This window comes from Anoplophora glabripennis, unplaced genomic scaffold (assembly GCF_000390285.2).
Source record: "Anoplophora glabripennis isolate ALB-LARVAE unplaced genomic scaffold, Agla_2.0 scaffold172, whole genome shotgun sequence".
Classification (NCBI taxonomy): Eukaryota; Metazoa; Arthropoda; class Insecta; order Coleoptera; family Cerambycidae; genus Anoplophora; species Anoplophora glabripennis.
The window spans coordinates 388,177-407,491 of NW_019416503.1; the positions used below are offsets into that span (position 1 = coordinate 388,177).

At 33.9% G+C, this 19,315-nt stretch overlaps 1 protein-coding gene across 1 annotated transcript in view; it reads left to right on the top strand.

The window, feature by feature from the left end:
• LOC108905260 overlaps positions 1-19,315 on the top strand; it is a 125,713-nt gene that overhangs the window by 103,345 nt on the left and 3,053 nt on the right. Inside the window, exons 7-8 of the mRNA XM_023454763.1 lie at positions 9,515-10,154; positions 15,758-15,991. Coding sequence (XP_023310531.1) covers positions 9,515-10,154; positions 15,758-15,991 — 874 coding nt within the window. The remainder of the gene's footprint in view (positions 1-9,514; positions 10,155-15,757; positions 15,992-19,315) is intronic.

The following is a 19,315-nucleotide window of genomic DNA, read 5'->3' on the forward strand; positions in this document are numbered from 1 at the left end:
CAATGTTTTTTAGGCAAATGGCGAATCACGATATGCATTCGATCACATTTTGACATTTTTCACGAAAACATTGCGTTTTACGAAAAAAGTATAAAGAGACAAAAAGTTTCTAAATTTAATGGCTTTCTAGTGGACTGATAATTTTTAAGAAATTTAAATATGCAAACAAATTTTCTTGGCTCCAAAGACAAGGGGGCCCACGAAAAAGTGTATTAAGGGGGTTCCCCGCCAAAAAACGTAGCACCATCAGATTCCACATGTCATAAAACTCATGTGTACCAAATTTAGTGATTCTTGTACAACAGGGTTCTGAGATATAAAAAAAGATTATTTTTAGGGACGGATTTCAGGGGGCTGTAACACCGAGAGGGGGTCACTTGGCAAAAATAAAAAATACGAGTCCCCTAAATTTGTCTTAAGAATCTTGTTGCATGAATTTCCGGACACCCTGTATATTTCTTAATAATTCCTATTTATTAGTGCATCTAATAAGAAATTATGATTATTTTTAATTATAATTTAATGTCAAAACCACAACAAAATAAGTAAATAGTAAAAAATAATTAAATAATAAAATAATTCATTGAAATCATAAACTAAATAAAGTAAGACTGGAGGATTTCTACCATGAAAATAATAATACTGAGAGAAACACCGATTAAATAAAAATAAAATACATTAATCAGTTTTTGAACACTCAAAGATTTTTGCAACAGCTTTTTATTCTTGTAAGCAGCTTTCTGCAAACTTATTTCATTGTCGAATTCCATTTTGTTGTAATAATATTGAACAATACCGCTTTCTTTTAATATCTCCAAGTCCCTGTTGATTCTTGTAAATAGTGGAAATCCTTTGACAAAAAACATGTGCACTGAAATAACACGAATCGTTACATCTGTAATGTGAATCAAAGCTTTTCCTTCCCCGTCCACGTAACGTCTAGGGGAGTAATATTTCACATGTTCCTCTGTTCGAATCGTTACAATATCTCTTTGATTAGCCGCCCGATTAGTGCACTCTCCATCAAAACAGCATGGAAAACTATTCTCGTAAATATACTTTTCAGAGTCGGACTCATAATTTTCGAAAGACATATTAAAAAATGGATGATAGCTAATGCCAATTCCAGAATGTACAATGTCTTCCATAGTATTTATCTCATGTTCAAACCGTTTTTCCGAAAACAGTAAAAGTAGCCTGCTTCTTAAAGCCGAATTCATGCTGAACATAAAAAGTATAAAGAAAGTTAAAAGGCATCTCACTGACTTAATATTTCGATTATATCTTACGCTAGTTTCTACTAGAAGCTGTATCAGAAAAATAATGTCATCTGATATTCGTAGTGATTTTGAGGGGTTGTTCAAACTTCTACGTATGACATAAAATAGAAGAAGAGATGCTAATAATGTAAAGAAAAACACAATCCATACATCCATTTGAAAAATTCTCAGAAGCGACCCAATACTATCTTCCAGTAATCTGGCTTTTGGTGCTATAAATTTTACAGCCGCTTCCATATATGGAAAAGATACATCAAAATACAAAAACTCATTAAACTTTTGGTGAAACATCCCAATGGCAAAATCAAATCTCCTACTATTTAATTCACCCCAAGCACTGGAAAAATTTCCGTCGTGTATTTCTCCCCAATACTCATAATTGCTTTTGACATAAGTTATGTTTAAGTTTAAATGACGTGAAATAATATTTACCAAATTCATTTCTATACCTTTGTCGTCAGTGGAAGTCACATTCATAATAAAGGGAGCATACTGAATATACAATGCAGTTATCTGACCATTCCTCCAATTATCTGGCACGTGATATTGAAATAGTTCGCTTTCTTCTAAGAACATTTTCTGGGTGCAATGTCCAGCAGTGGTCAAACGATTGTCGCGTGAGAGATCATAACTGTAAACGCTAATCAGGCCTTTTTTATTTTTTTCTAGTAAAACTACGTGATGTACATAAAAATAGTTTAACATTTCTAGTAATGGGAGTTCGATACTCTTGCATATGAAAACGAATTTAGCTCTAGGATTAACGTGTTCAATATCCATAAAAATGTTTTCCAATATATCTAAATTTGAGTCTACAGAAATTACATACGCATCTGGCATCTCTACATTGAATATATGTAGATGTTCTGTTGAGTCATATCGGACAACAGGAAAATTCAGTACCACTTTAGAATTTATCAGGAAAATTAAATCATTAGGGTTCAAATATTTTTCAACTATCTTTTCAATGCAGGGAACCATCACATCTTGTTCTTCACTTAACAAAGGACAGATATTTGAAAATAATATAATAATAACAATAATTAATACAGAAAATCGATACTTTATGAAATTAGAGAAATTCATTATTTCAAACTGAGCTGGTTTGGAAGCTTATGTTATTCTAACTATAGGTACTAAATATAAATAACATAATGTGTTTCGATACATCATGGAGTAACTATGTAATTATTCGAATGACATACATTAAAGGGCGATATTTTCCAATCTAACGCAAGAAATATTCTGTTGCTAATGGTAGAAGCTTTAAAATTTTTATTACTATTCCTTATTCCCAATCCCGATAGATTTTTTTTTAAAAGCATTTTTAAATGTATTTCAGTAATCAATCACAATTTCAGACGGCTCTCCCTCGAATTGTGTGGAAGCAATTCATATAAANACGTCAAAATATAGCGGTTGAGCCAAACGTGCTGGAATCAATCGTTGCTCCTTTTCGTTCTACAGGGTGTTAAAGTTGAAAAAATATTTTCGATTTTTTTCAATATTTTAAGTATGTATGGACCGATCGTTTTAAAAATGTGTAGTTTTACGTTTTTTGAAGTGGCAAATACGAATATGCAAACAGTGTTGGGGTCACGTCTAGAGGGCGCTAGTTATACTGTCCTATCATTGTAAAGATATGTCTAACTTTTTGTATTTTCTAATTTTGAATTTTTTAAATAGAAATCATTGAACTATGTTCAATTCTAAATAAAACAGGTATACTTGTTAGAAATCAATAAACTCAACCGTTTTCGAAATACAGAAGTCTTAAGTTTTTGAGACATCTTAACAAATTATTAACCACCAGCGACTTCAATGCACTATCTTAGCCTTTTATTTAAATTTTGACTGACGTTAAATAAAGTCCTATGTTGTTTGATATAATAAACTGATTCTTGAATATTTGTTATTCTTGACCATTAATAACAGTGTCCCACAAAAAAAAAGTATCGGATCTGGTATTCGGACCCATGTATTTTTTCCCGCTGAATCCGAATCTGCCTTCAGATTTGGCCCAACGGGTCTGAGTTTTCAGGAAAATTCAAAAAACAGATCAAAATTCACAAAAAAACGTAATTTACGATAGACGAAAGTTATAAAAAATCAAATTATTCTACCACTAGACGTATGATTTTTCACTCTTTTAATTCCAATTTATCATCATAGAGTCAGACAAGCTGGTCCAATTTCATTAAAAAAAAAATAGATTAAAAACGCCATTTTCATGGCGTTCATTCGTGTTGCAGAGTTCTGGATCCATCTTTTCATCCACCCACCCATTTATGAATTCATACATCTTTGTATCCAGTCGTTCATGCATGAATACGCATATTTATTCATCCACCTGTACCACCTATAAATCCCACCCATCCACCCATCTATCCATCTACTTTTTGTACTGAGAGATGAGATAACAGCCTAGATTGAGAATGCAATAAAACTTGTAGAACGAGTTGTAGAATATTCTACTTTATAAACAAAAGAAAACGATATCTACAAATCATTCTTATTTTTGTTGCTATAACGTGTTCTCTTTTCTTCAAAGAATCTATGCAAAGGCTTACGCTTTCGTTTGGTCCTTCTATTTTTCGTTTCTCTTTTTACAAGCAACAAAATTCAGGGAACCAATCCAGATGTGAATGAAAGAAGTGCAGTTTGTAGTTCATTAAACATCCCAGATCTTGGTCACAAGAGCCCTAAATACGAAGAAATTGTATCGAAAATGATAAAAGACTTCCAAGATGTTTGAGGAACTACAAGTTGCACTTTCTTCATTCACATCTGAATTGGTTTCCTGAAAATCTTGGAGATTATAGCGAAGAACAAGGCGAACGATTTCATCAGGATATGAAGGTTATAGAACAGCGATATCAAAGAAGATGCGTAAGATGAAAAGCGTAACTTTTTGCATAGATCCTTTGAAGAAAAAAAGAACACGTATTAGCAACAAAAATAAGAATAATTTGTAGATATCGTTTAATTTTATTTAGAAAGTAGAGTATTCTTTTAGGCAGTTATCTCAACTCTCAGTCTCTCAGTACAAAAAATAGATGAGTGGAGGGGTGGGTTTTATAGGTGTTACAGTGGATGATAGAAAGATGTATGAATTCATAAATGAGTAGGTGGATAAAAAGATGGATCCAGAACTCTGCAAAACGAATTATGCCATGAATATGGCGTTTTTAATCTATTTTCTGTTTTTGAATGAAATTAGACCAGCTTGACTGACTCTATGATGATAAATTGGAATTAAACGAGTGAAAAATCATACGTCTAGTGAACTGGTAGAATAATTTGATTTTTTATAACTTTCGTCGATCGTAAATTACGTTTTTTGTAAATTTTGACCTGTTTTTTTAATTTTCCCGAAAACTCAGACCCGTTGGGCCAAATCTGAAGGCAAATTCGGATTCAGCGGAAAAAATACATGGAAATACATGGATCTGAATACCAGACCCGATACTTTTTTTTTGTGGGTCTGTGTAATGTTTTTGTAAACTGGAGATTTAAGAAAGCCCCAAAAGTAAAAATCCAGCGGATTTAAATCAGAACGACGTGCAGGCCAAAGTACTTCGCTACCGTGTCTAATCCAACGGTGCGGGAAATTTCTATTAAGATATTCCTACCCTAAAAAATAACGACAAGGAAAAAACTACTTCCTAATCAAATTGAGTAGAATTGACAGAAACAATATGGTATTGCAGTGACAGTTGTCAATTTATTATATCAATACCTACTACTTTGGAAAAAATAAATTTCTAATTTAATTTCCGCCGAATCTCAAATACCTACTTAAAACGTCTGTATCTCGAAAACGGTTGAGTTTACCGATTATACCTATTTTTATTCTGAATTGAACATAGTTCAATAATTTCTAGTTAAAAAATTCAAAATTGTAAAATACAAAAAATACAAAAGTTAGACACATTGATAAAAACGTTCAACTACTGCCCCCTAGATGTGACCCCTATACTGTTTGCATATTCGTATTTGCCACCTCAAGAAAACGTAAAACTACAAATTTTTAAAACAATGGGTACATACCTAAGTACTTAAATTATAGCAAAAAATTGAAAATATTTTTTCAACTTTTATACCCTGTAGAACGAAAAGGAGCAACAATTAACTATATTTTGACGTTAACAATTTGCTATTACGTACCATTACTAATTTTTTTATATATTTTTTTATTTTATTTTATTTTATTTTATACACCACCCAACAGAAAATTCTATTAACAGGATGGGTAAAAACAGAAAAATACAATACATTTAATAACCTAAATCACCATGAATATAATGCATGTTCACTCAATGATTATTATTAGTTGACACCTTTACAAATAGGTCCAAAGACTTGATGGTTATTATAGTACATTTGCATATATATTTGTATATAGGAGAGTATTTGAGAATATTCGTACGAGGAGTTGATAAATAAAAACACTGATCATGCCTGGATGTTGCACGAGGAACATGAAAATTTAAATAACTAATCAAATCACAGCTGTCTATAACACCCTGACATAGCTTCTGAAGAAAAGAAAGTGAGAATTTATCTCTTCGATCCTTCAATGATGTTAGAGAAAATATTTTAAGGAGATCATCATGAGGAAAACCAACACATGGATAGACATTATCCAATTTAAATGACAAAAATTTTAAGAATTTGCGTTGTACAAGTTCTATATTGTTAATATGTACATTGTAATGGGGATTTCAAATAAGGCTCGCATACTCCAATCACTCACCCTGTATAGTACGACTCAAAATTTAGTTAATTTCGACTACGTCGAGCCAATTTCGTGATATTTCGTATCTGGAGTTTTTTTGGGATGAGAAATTCGAATTTATCGGCGATTTAGGAGGCATTGGATTTTTTGTGCCAACCCTTTTCAACAAAAAGACATTTAAGTTTGTAAATGCATAAAAAAATGTGTAAAAGTTATTTTCAACTCCACTGAACGAAATTAGGAGCACTGGTTTATTAGCAAGAAGTATGTCTTTAAAGGAAACAGTGCAATTACAATTTTAAATTTCGTTCATTTAAAAATTTTACTGCAAACAGAATTAACAGAGTAAAAACATACTTTCTAAAAACAATCTAATCAGTCTAACACAATCTAAACAATGTAACCAATCTAAACGATGTAAAAATCCTGAAACTAACTTATTATTATTGACCTCTGTCATAATAGAAGTTCAAAATGTCCACCACCTACATGCATGCAGAGATTAATTCTGTGCAAAAAATGAAACTATACCCATTGGAAGATTTGTGTGTTATTTCTAATAGAATTTGTACTATGTTGAATTCTTTGCCACATATCATCTCTATTACTGACGTGTATCGAATAAACCATTTCTTATAGGATTTCCCAGAAGAAATAATCTATCAGGGTCATATCTGGGGAGCGCGCCGGCCAAATTACTGGAGCGTTGTTATCCCTGTCGATCTATCTGTTTGGACAGAGTTGATTTAGAAAGGCTCGAACATTAACAGAGTAATACGGGGGAGCTCCCTCGTGCACATACCATATAGTCAATCTCTGAGCTAAAGATAACACTCCCAGCAATTCTGGTAATCTATTTTCAAGTCTAATTGTAAATCATTTTCCACATTAAGGCAAAATAGCAGGACCAATGATATTATTATCAATTATCCCAGCCCAAGTGGTTATTTCAAACTCATGTTGGTGGTGTCGTATTTCAGAAACACGGGGATTTACTTCGGCATAAACATGTTAATTGTGAATGTTTGATATTCCTACCCTAGTAAAACAAGCTTCATCTGTGAAGAGGATTTTTCTATGGAAAAACATATCCTGCACTCTCCGTTCATTGATGAAGCGTCAAAAGCCAAGACGTAATTAGGATTCTCCTGGTAAAGGTTCTTGAATTTTTTGCATACGATATGGTTGTAGCAATTGTTCCCTTCTAATGCGATTTACAAAATCTAATTCTAATCCCAGTCTTCTAGACTTAAAGTCGGTTTTTCATTTATGCGTTCCAAAATTCGTTCTTCTACATCGGGTATCCTTATGTTGCGAACATGTCCATAATCAGTCACAACAGCAACAAAAGTCCCTATTTCACGCATATGTCTTTCCATGAGTGTAAACGTTTGATGATTTGGAATGCGTCTGTTTGGAAACCTATCACGGTATACCCTTACAGATTCTCAGCCGTTTTCTTCCATACCTATCAGTCATTTCAGCCTTCCTGTACCCTTCATTAGTCATTTTGTGAAAAAAAAATATTATTGCTGCTACCTACTAAGGAACTCATAGAAAAAAAGTAAAAATCGATTTTGAAATTTTCAAATATTACAAAGGACATTCAAGACAGTGTTGTCATTTAATTACATTGTTTCCAAGGCAATTGCAGAGGTTTTCAATTTTTGGTTGGCTTTTGTCGCTTCATCAATGAGCAGAGAGTGCAGGATATGTTTTTCCATTGAAAAATATTTCTTTTAAGACAGGTCAATAATTATTACTTATTTTTTAGATTTTTAGATTGTTTATACATTGGTTACATTGTTCAGGGTGATTAGATTGTATTTAGAAAGTATGTTTTTTAGTCTGTCATTCTGTTTGCAGTAAAATTATTAAATAAACGAAATTTAAAATTTTAATTGCATAAAGACATGAAGGTTGCTTGCGGTTACGGTTTCTGATTTCTCGGCCTACTTTTTTTCTCGGGACTCGAGAATTCTCGACTAGGAATTCCCGGGAATTCTCGAATTCTCGCGAAATTTCTAAAACATAAAAAAGTCATAATTTTGGTATTGCAGTGCTAAATATAAACATGCTATTATACTTAACAATAATCATTAACATTTATTATTTATTTAGTATTTTTATTAATTACTTATATGTTTCTACTTCTACTAACAAAACTAAATTAAACTTTGAGTATCTTCTTCTTAAAAACCTTTAACTTGTATTTTTATTAAACACTTTCATTATACTTAGTCTTTTAATTAAACAAATAGTAAATAAGGAATTTAACCGAAGAAATCTTAAAAAAACAATCTTTAATTTAAAGATACAGAAGCGTTCTTTCTATTAATTTATCACTTATAATCACAATCTTTTAATTAACAAAACAAATAACAATAACAATAAAATAATCAACTAAAGAAACAGGAACTAAATATTTTCAGAATCAACATCAACATTAGGTATCTGCTTATAATAAATTTCTACAGACTTATAACAAGGTACATTAAAAAAATAAGAATCGTCAAAGTAAACTAAAGCCTTAGAAACTTAAAATAAATAAATCATGAGCTGGTAGAGAAACCACTTTAACCGCTCAGTTATTTGTCGAGAAACGAATTGAACGTATGAACGAAACGAACTCCAGTCAAGAACTTAAGACGCGCGTGATTTTGAAATTTCTCAATTTCTCGATTTCTCGACACTTTTTTCGCGTCTCGAGTAAGGCCAGATTTCCCGGGAATTCTCGCTTCGAGAAGTCTCGACCAGAAACCCTACTTGCGGTGTGCAGTAAAATAAAACTCTCTCTCAACAGTAAAAATAATAGTATTCTTATTAAAAACAAGGTTAGTGAAAAAGAAGTGAAGTCGGGGCGAGCGTTCGCTGGAGAGTCTTGGTATGGAGCCGCTGGCATGTGTATGTATCTGGTCCTGGCGCCAATCTACCGTGGACCTTTCCTGGAACCCTGGTGCGTTCCGCGTCTGTTCTTTGTCCTTGCAACTGTTAGAACAGGTCCGGGCGGCGTCAGGCTGGTACTTTTGACGTAATACTTAAAATGAGTCACTTGCGGACATGTTAGCCACAGGCATATTTCTTGCTAATAAACAATTGCTCCTAATTTCGTATATCAGTAGAGTTGAAAATAACTTTCAAACTAATTTTTTTATGCATTTACAAATATAAATACCTGTTTCTTGAAAATGGTTGGCTTTAGAGATATTAGCAAGGTATACCTTCGTTTAAGCAGAAAAGTTGGGGGAAAAGATTGTTCTAGCCCAAAGTGAAATACACCGTGGCATAAAAAAGTTTTGGTAGTTTAAAAGCGTCCTGATGGTTACTTGTGACGCCCTCTAGAAGATACAACGTAATCGTCGATAAATTCGAATTTTTCATTCTAAAAAACCCCTAGATACGAAATTTCACAAAAGATATTAAAGAAAGTGTTTATTTTTTCAACTTTGACACCCTGTATAATAAAATTTTCCACAAAGCACATTTTTCCATACAGGAACACCCCTACAACCCGGGACCATGCACCAACTGCCTGGAAGACCGCGTCGACAAGCTAGTCGTCTGGGAGCCGCTTCCCGCGGGGGCCAACTCCTCCCACCCTCCCATATCCCTCAATAAAGCCGCCCAAAGCGGGGAAGTCACCTGCATCTGCAACCGACAATCATTCTCCACCCAAGTCATATCGAAAGGGGAACAGCTGAACCTCCAATTAATAGTAGACAGCGCTCACAGCGCGCTCAGCTACTTCAAGCACACGGCCTCCCTGTTCGAGGCCACCTACGAGTTCGTGCACGGGCCCCTGTGCGGGCCCCCCATCGTCCAGCCCACCACCGACGGGGAGATCCACTACCCCTACTACGAGGCCATCGGGTACGTGGAGCCGCCGAAGTCGATAAGGTGTATCTGGGAGATCAAAGTGAACAGGGACAAGGATCTCTGGTTGCACTTTGACAGGATAAAGTTCTCGTCGAAGGCATGCGACGACGGCATAGTTGATATCTTTCTTAAGGGCAGGCTGGACCCTTACCTGTCCCTCTGCGGGGAGAACGTCTCGCTGGCCAAGGAGCTGCCCATACTGTCGTCGGCCGAGCTGAGTCCGGACGCCAGTGATCCCAGCATCACGATACAGTTTATAGGTAAGGCACATTCCATCATTATTCCCTCAATTTTTTTTCAAATTTGATACGTAGGGGCGATTATAGGGACAATCACATATATACAGGATGATTCACTCATAGTGTCATTAATTTTAAGGGAAGATAGGGAAAGATGAGTAGAATACGAATACGCGATTAATAAAAACATTTAAAATTAATATTTACGCTGAAACAAATATTTTCAACTCATTATCCGCTCCTGACCTGACCTACAAAGGTTTATCAATAGTGGATCTTGACCTCCCGTAACATGCGGTCATTAACCTAGTTTTTAATGCATTTTTAATCCGTAGTGAACCTACANAAGGGAAGATAGGGAAAGATGAGTAGAATACGAATACCTACGGGATTTAAAAAATTTTAAAATGCATATTTACGCTGAAACAAATATTTTCAACTCATTATCCGCTCCTGACCTGACCTACAAAGGTTTATCAATAGTGGATCTTGACCTCCCGTAACATGCGGTCATTAACCTAGTTTTTAATGCATTTTTAATCCGTAGTGAACCTACAACGAATAAACAGAGCTTTTTATCTAGACATATGAAGGAACAAGTTATTTTTTACGTTTTAAATATTAACAAATATTATTTACGTGTTAATAAAAACAAATGTATAATAATCGTTTTCGAATTACAATTTAGTATTTTTAATATTGTTAGCGTTTTCACTACGTTTTATAATTATTGAATAAGACTTTGTAATGAACCGGTATTAATTTCCAGTTTTATGCAAGGCCGTGGGCCAGTTATTTATTTAATTAGTTTAATTGGGTGAGAGCAATTAACCGCGAGTCGAGTCGAACCGTCCGCTGCCCCACTCTGTCGAGGGCCGCGCGCATAATCCTACCACGACTTCTGCCTAGTCAAGGGGGGATTGAAGCAATAAAACCAACGATCCTGGACTAAAATCCTTAGTTCGCTGCCAGAACTCGAAGAGCTTCAGTTCCAACCCGAGGACCACCCCGAGGACCTGAAAACCGGCAAGAGACCGCCACCCGACCCAAGGAGTTAGCCGCCAGAAGCAACCGTCCGGAATAAGTAAGCAAATTGTATTTTCCTATTTTCACTTGTCCTGCTATGGTATAAGTCTGGCCGTTTTTGAACTCTGGCAAGACAGTACGACCACAGCGTTGTCGGCGAGGGTTTGGCTGGGTGCTCCACCGCCCTCGTTCAACGAACGTTGTCCGTCACATCGACCGAACTGCTGGTTTGGCTGGGTGCTCCACCGCCAGCGGAAGACGTTGAGTGCAGGCTCGTACGGCAGCAGCGTTATCGGTGACGGTTTGGCTGGGTGCTCCACCGCCGTCGTTCGACAAACGCTGTGCGCCCCTTTACTGAAACTGCTGGTTCGGCTGGGTGCTCCACCGCCAGTAGAGGACGTGAAGGTGTCAGACTGTACAGCAGCAGCGTTGTCAGCGAAGGTTTGGCTGGGTGCTCCACCGCCTAAGCTTGATAAACGTTGTAAGGCACAATAACCGAAACTGCTGGTTCGGCTGGGTGCTCCACCGCCAGTAGAAGACGTTGTGTGTCGGCTGTGCAGCGACGGATAGACCCTCGAAGTTTGGCTGGGTGCTCCACCGCTTCGGGAAGAAATCTGTCGGCCGCCCCGCATTTGAACTCGCACCTCGACCAGACTTTGCCTCCTGTTCACCAACAACATCATTTTCCTGATTACCGTTTGCTTATTTATGCCTGTTATAAACTGCTTTGCTTGGCTTCTCTCCTGGCTGGTCGCATTTTCGCTTAATTTCCGTCGCTTTGCTAGAAACTGCCGCCGATATTTATTTGTAGAATTAGAGTCACCCGTAATTATTTTTCTGTTTCAGAACCATTGGGGATATTTTATTTATTGATTATTTATTGCTCTAATTTATTAACCTTATTTTTCCCTTTCTAGCACCGACCGAAATTTAAAACCGAATATTATTTTGACGTACCGTTTTCTTAAAGTCGTTTTTGTACCGTACCGATTTTTTAGTCCTGATTTTTTACTATGTGCTAATTTCGTATTTATTCACAGCACCGGAAAACCGATCCGGCATTTTAATCCGTCTTAATAATAATTGCTCTAACCCAGATTTGTTATTCTTACACCGCTTGTAAATTGTTTTTACATTCCTGAATTTTAGTTAGTTATAATAATTGTAATTAGAATCTATTATACTTTTGTTTGTTTGTTTCAATAGGCCTTAAAAATATAAAATAAATCTAGTAAAGATATTTCCAGTTTGTATTCATTCTTAACGCCGACAAGTTTGATAAAATAAAACACTACACTCAGAGAACTACGTTGATTAAAATTAAGAGAAATAACAGACCCCTGGAATTAAACTTTCTTCACTGCAGCTATCCCGAGTACTTACTTTAAACCGAGGGTAGGTTTCACGTGGAGTTTCCCCCACGTAAAAGATTGGGAAACTGGCGCCCGAGACAAAAACCGAACAAAAAGATTCAATCCGGAGTACGTTCCTGTGACGTCACTCACCACCGCCGGCTGACAACCACCGCTGCCGATAAACTAGTAGTCAAGGGTCGTCATAAAATTAGGCGTCCAAATAGGGACGTCAGTGACGTCAATAAATCTAGTAAATTAGAATTCGCAATTCTGAATTAAGATTCCGTTTAGAGTTGGTAGTATACCGGGGGCAGCCACAAGTAACGTCTGAACCGAATCGTCACCACCGCAAAACCAAAACCAAAATAAAATAAAGTATATAAAGGGTGTTACAAAAATTTGGCGACCGAGTAAAGTACGTTACAACTTTTTAGTATTCTGTTCAATTAATTACAGTTGTAGTAGGTATCCTTCAATGTGTGGCATTGCTTTTCAAAAAGTAGTATGATACTTACCCATTTAAAATGACAGTACGGCTAAAAAAGCACTCACTCATTCGCCTATAAAGACTTAATAAAATTGGAATTCGTTGAACATTGATTTTGAAACCAATTAATTGCAAAATTAAAGACGACTGGGGAAATCAGCTGTTTCGCTTCAATGTTCGAACGCTTTATACTGCGCCGGCTGTTCCTTATTATGAAGTAGGGCGCCGAGTTAACGGGAGTTAAGAGGTAATTACTTATTTTTTATAGGGTCGGTTTTGGGTTTTCTTTCTTTATTAGGCCTTCCGAATACGTGGTTAAAATTAATGATATTATGACTGAATCATCCTGTATATACAGAGTAATTCTTTTAAATCCTGACAGGCCAACTTTTTTATTGGAAGTGATAGACTAGTACTTCCTAATGCAAAGTTGTAGGAAATAACTTGACTAAGAAAAATTTCCAAGTAAAGTTTTCCGGTATTGCCAGATTTCTGCAGTAGCTACTAAAATAATACTTCTTTAAATGGCAACAGTGTATTTTTTTTTAACATAATTTGAAAATCTTCAAATTCTAAATAAAATATGTTACATTTCTTTATTGGAGTAGCCATTTTAGAACAATCAGCAAAAACAACGAAATTAATCTGCAGTCAGCAGGAATTAAAGAAGCCAACATAGCAATAGAAACAAAAAATTGTGCTGTTTGAAAGGAGTCATCATTATTGTACTGTCATTGTGTTATTTGAAAGCTGTTGCATTTTAATGTGTATAAAAATAACGTTTTAATTCAGTTGCTAAGATGAATCCAAAAGGGAAAGTGGAATTAATTCTTCTTCATGTTGATGGCTTAAGTATACGCAATGCGTGCGCTGCATTCCACTCAAGATGTCCCGATAAGCCTTTTCCAGATCCGGAGTTTTTAAGAAATAACTTAAACTAAAAACAATTGGTAGTGTGTGTCCAGGGATCTGCAAAAGGCTGAAAATCATAGCAATTGAATTGAAACAATATTTTTATACACATTCAAATGCAACAGCTTTCAAGTAACACAATGAGAGCACAATAATGATGGCCCCTTTCAAACAACACAATTTTTGTTTAATATGCAAGGCCTATTATTGCAAAGTTAGCTTTTTTAGTTCCTGCCGACTGCAGATTATTTTCGTTGTTTTTGCTGATTGTTCTAAAATGAGTGCTCCAATAAAAAAATGTGACACAACATTTTTTATTTAGAATTTGAAGATTTGTCACATTGTTTTAGTAACTACTGAAGAAATGTGGAAACACTGGAAAGCATTATTTGTAAATTTTTCTTAATTTCCTACAACTTTGCATTTGGAAACACTACTGTATAACTTCAAATAAAAAAGTTGGGCCTATGTCAGGTTTTAAAAAAATTACACTATATATTTCCAACAATTTGTGTTATAACGGTTGTAAGTAATTATTATTAAATTATGTAATACTCGGCTTTGGTATTTTTGAACCAAAATTTGATTGAGAGAATCAAAAGTATCATACAAGCAGTTATATTCAATGTACTCAACATTCAGTGGTATAGATATGGAAGAAAAATCCAAGGTTCCAGGGTATTTCAGGGACTACGACATTTTCTTTTTATAATATTAAAAGACACGGAAATGCTCAGCTCCATTGTTAATACCCGTGTATCCACGAGCATAGCCAGAATTTTTTCCAGGGGAAACAAAAATACATAATACAAACTACTTATTAAAAAATTGTTTTATTTAAATATTTGAAAACGTTAAAATAAATTGGTTGCAATGAATTGATTAATCAAAATCTTGAAATTTTATGAATCAAAATCTGGTTTCAGCACTAGTGTTCGGGAGTTCTGGCTAAACCTTGTCAAAACTTCTTTTTCAAATTTATTTTTTGCTTCCAAAATGTTCTATGCACACTCATCATGTAAAGAGCGACAAGCCGTTCGTATCGAGTAAATTACGCGTGAAATTCAACAAATTACTTTATATTACTTTATATTTTAACAAATAAATATAATTTTGCATTTTATGGATATATCTCACATTTAATTAAAAGTTCTTTCTTATTAATTTTTTTCGTTATTAAATAACAAAAATATTTTTTTATTATTAAAACCCTAAAAGAATTTGAAATTAAAAATTAAAAATTAAAAAAGACGCTTCAGGAGACAAATCATTTAAAAAATCCGGCTGCCGATATTTATACGGAAAAGAATATTTTTTTATAATAGTTTCAAATAAATAACCAAAATATATTTAATTTGAAAATTAATTTATTACAAAGTAATTTATATTTATGTCAGGGGAGATGTGACAAAAAAAGCACATGCTTAAAATTATCGTTTCCTAACTTTCATAAATTAAAATTATTTTATCTTAAACTAAATTTATAATTTTTTATTTATCAGTTATTCATTTAAAATAATTATTTTTTATTTTTTAAATGTAATAATAAATTGGAAAAGTTTAAATAATTCATTTTCACCGGCCGGCGCAACAATTTTTTCATACCTATATTTGGTTCATTAAATGAACCGCAGTGGAGGGCAAGCGCCCCAGTTTGCCCCACCGTAGCTACGCCTATGCCTGTATCTCTTCCAACTTAAGAGATACGTAATGGCCGATCTGTCCCAAAACTTTTCCTTGTTCTTCGCATAAAAAAAGAGTGGAAGGGGCAACACTTAATCCTGACATCCTAGATAGATGCCATCCTGAATTGATTATTATCAATCGTTTTAATGTTATTTTAGGTAGGACGTCGCCCACTAGGGCCGCGTTCAAAATTGCGTGGACGGAGCTGTTCCATCTGCCGAGAAACGTGGATGGAACTCTGATGTCGTCAAAGTTGATCGAGGGAGGCAATCCCGAAGATCACCTCGGTGACGGCTGCGACTTTACTTGTCCTGGCGAGCAAGGACTCTGCATACCCCAAAGACTGGTTTGCAACGGGGTGATCAACTGTCCGAACGTATCGGACTACAAGGGTAAGTACAGAACGTTGATAAAAACATTAAAAGCTAAATCCTGTGGCCCTTCAAGACCTAGGATACCCTCAAAAATGGCACATACGATTATAATAATAATTTCCTTTTATACAAAGTGTCCTATTTTAAAGTACCAGGCCGCATAATTTCGACTTTTATAAAAAGAATATTTCGAACAAAAGTTAACAGGTTTCGAGATCAAATTAAGGTGACCTTGAATTTGACCTTGAAGTCAATTATGAAAGTCATTTCAAGGTCAACCTTGATTTTTAAAATGGAAACCCATATTTTTTATTGCAGATTCATATTCTGCGGGGAAAAATACGTAACCTTTGTATAAAACATTTTCTTGAAATTGCTTCCGTTCTCTCGCCAGAGTGCGCTATACATCCTGGAAGTACGAAGCAGTTTGCAGATCTCATACGCAAAAAAAATACAACCAAAACTAGTTGCCCATGCTCGAGGGCATCTAGCAAAAATGCAAAAATTTTGACCGCTAGAAGGAAGAGGTAACCAGAGAAAAATATTTACCCAATATATCGATTTGACTAAAGCTTTAAGAAATAATATGCAATAATGGTCCAAATGTACCAAATTTTAACGCGATCGGTAAAAGGGTTATGCAGTTATTAATGAAATTAGTTTTATTTTTGACAACTTTGAAGGCTTGTAACTCAAAAACCAAAACTGTTTTATTTAACTTTTTTCATAGATCGTCTTTATTTATCGTCGTAAATGTGCAGTCAAACGTTGTCGGTGAAATTTGCAGACACCCTGTATAGTAAATAATACACCCTGTATATGTTTATAAAAATTTACAAACCTTTTTTGCAATCGTTAAAAATTTGTTGCGATCGCACCGTTAGATATCTCGATCAACCATCTATGTAACATCCAATCCGTTCAGGATTATTTGCTTATGTAAAAGGATCACAGCAGCATAGGGAAAATAACCATAGTGTACTTTATTACACATATATTTACTTCTTAGTTTAATAATGGTCATATAATGTTCAAGTTCAATCACAGCTGTTTGATACTTATATGAAAACGTTTTCTCACTGAGATTAGTTTGATAAAAGATAACCTGTATGACAGTAGTAATACTAAAATAAATATTTATAGAATGTGAGGTCTGGTTTTTCCAAAAATAAAGCAAATTAAACAAAATTTATTAATAACAATTGTGGGATGATCGTAAACTATATGCGTCAAGTAAATAATGTCATTAAATTAGGCCAAGCTTATAAAATTTACAATCGATTTATTAGAATACCTGCATCTTATTTATAAAAATGCGATACACCTTACCTTCGAAAAATAAAATGAACTTTAAGCTGTCCATGCACGAAATAATTTTAAGCAATCCATACATTAACGTTCCCTGTTGCGAGGACGATGACAGTAAAACATATAAGTTAATCTTTGTGATCACATAATGAATATTATCGATAATTTTTATAAAATTGTACACTGAAAGGTGTAGGAAACAAAATATCTGCATTAAATAGGCACCAAATGAGTTGCCTTCTTACCACAACGAAATATGTTTTGTTAAAATTCTAATGACTCAAACAGTGTATTATACAGGATGTTAATTAAGTATGTGTATTTTAAACCATAAAGCTTATATAAAGATGAGTCTATATTTTTCATGATACAGAGTGTTTAAATTTAAAAGATATCACCTTTTCTAAAATATCTCTGAAAACGTGTGATATATTAATGATGAAACTATGGCTAATAATTCATCTACTTTCACTGAAAACCCCAGAAATTCGGTACTGAATATTTTCGATCACTACCTGTAACTTCTTGTAGTGTTTCCAAGAAAAAATATACCTTTCATTTTATTCAAAAAATCTAACCATTTTCAACTAATTACTTTTAATTAATTTTCATTAACGTTATCAAACACTTCACAAGATGTAAAATAACTCTAGAACTTATAATTCGTCAAATAAAGTTCCTGGGACTTTTTTGGTAGAAATACTACATATTTTAAATACAATTTGATCATGACAAGTTCGAAAAAAATCATTGACATGAAATTTTCCATTTCTGTTAGATATAGCCAGAAAAATTACGCCAGTATTATTTTCTCGGACTATCATGAGTATGTTCTGTTTAAAGTCATTTAGATAGAAAAAAATCATATGAATTTATTTTTGTGAAACAAGTAGTTCTAGATTTAAAAAAAGTAATAATTTAAAAATGGTTCCATTTTTAAAAATAAATTGAAAGATATATTTTATCTTGGAACAAACATAAGGAGTTGAAAGTAGTAACAGAATTTACAAAATATTCTGTGCAGTCGAATTTCTGGGGTTCTCAGTGAAAGTAATACAAGGTATCTTCGCCACTGATAAACATATTTATATATTGTAACGAATTGGAAATGTAAACAGAGAATCACGAATGAAAATTACCTGACCAAACTGTGGATCATAAATAAAAATTAATTATTAATATAACAAACAATAAAATAGCATAAAATTGTTAATATAAAGACTGAATATAAAATAAGTATCAATTAAAGAATATCACATAGTATAAAATTAATAATTTTAATTTAATTCACAAATACAAAATAAATTTTTCAAAAGAATGCATGACATCGACACTTGTTAACACTCAGTACACTGAGAAAACAGAATATATACCTAGAGTCACGTATATCAAATAAAAGCCCAATATCCATAGATAAATCTAGTATGCATATTTTGGGAAGACGAGTAACTATATAGAAGATATCTTAAATTAACTTAAGTCATATATGAAATTTTTTTATCAAATGTCAAATTAAATTATAATGTTTATCAAATGTCAAATCTAAAGTTGAGTTTACAAGAGATGACCTACAAAAAGAACATAAAATAAGGAATATTTTAATAATTACTAGTAGAATTGTATGTTAAAATTAAAAGGACATTTGTAACAAATGTATTAGTTATAAGAAGTGCAGTGAAAAATGTTGTTTAAAAAAAAGGACATCCAAGGACTGGAATTTCTGTGAAGGGACCTTAAGAAAAATTAAGACTAGAAAAATCCAGAAAGGAGGAGAAACAAAAGTTTATTGACTAGTTACGGCTTGGGTTTTGTAAAAACTAGAAAGGAGAGAAGCAGCTCCAATAAATTTTAAATAAGTTCAAGAAATACAGTCAAGGAAGTAAATTAAACTCACCAGCAAGGTAGAAATTTGTTTGTTCTCAAAATCCAGAGAAAGAAAATTTGCCATCGAAGAAAAAATTTCCGTAACCAGTATAAAGCAGTTTCCATAGAGGTTTCCAGTGGCCCCATAGATGGTATACAGGACATCTACAT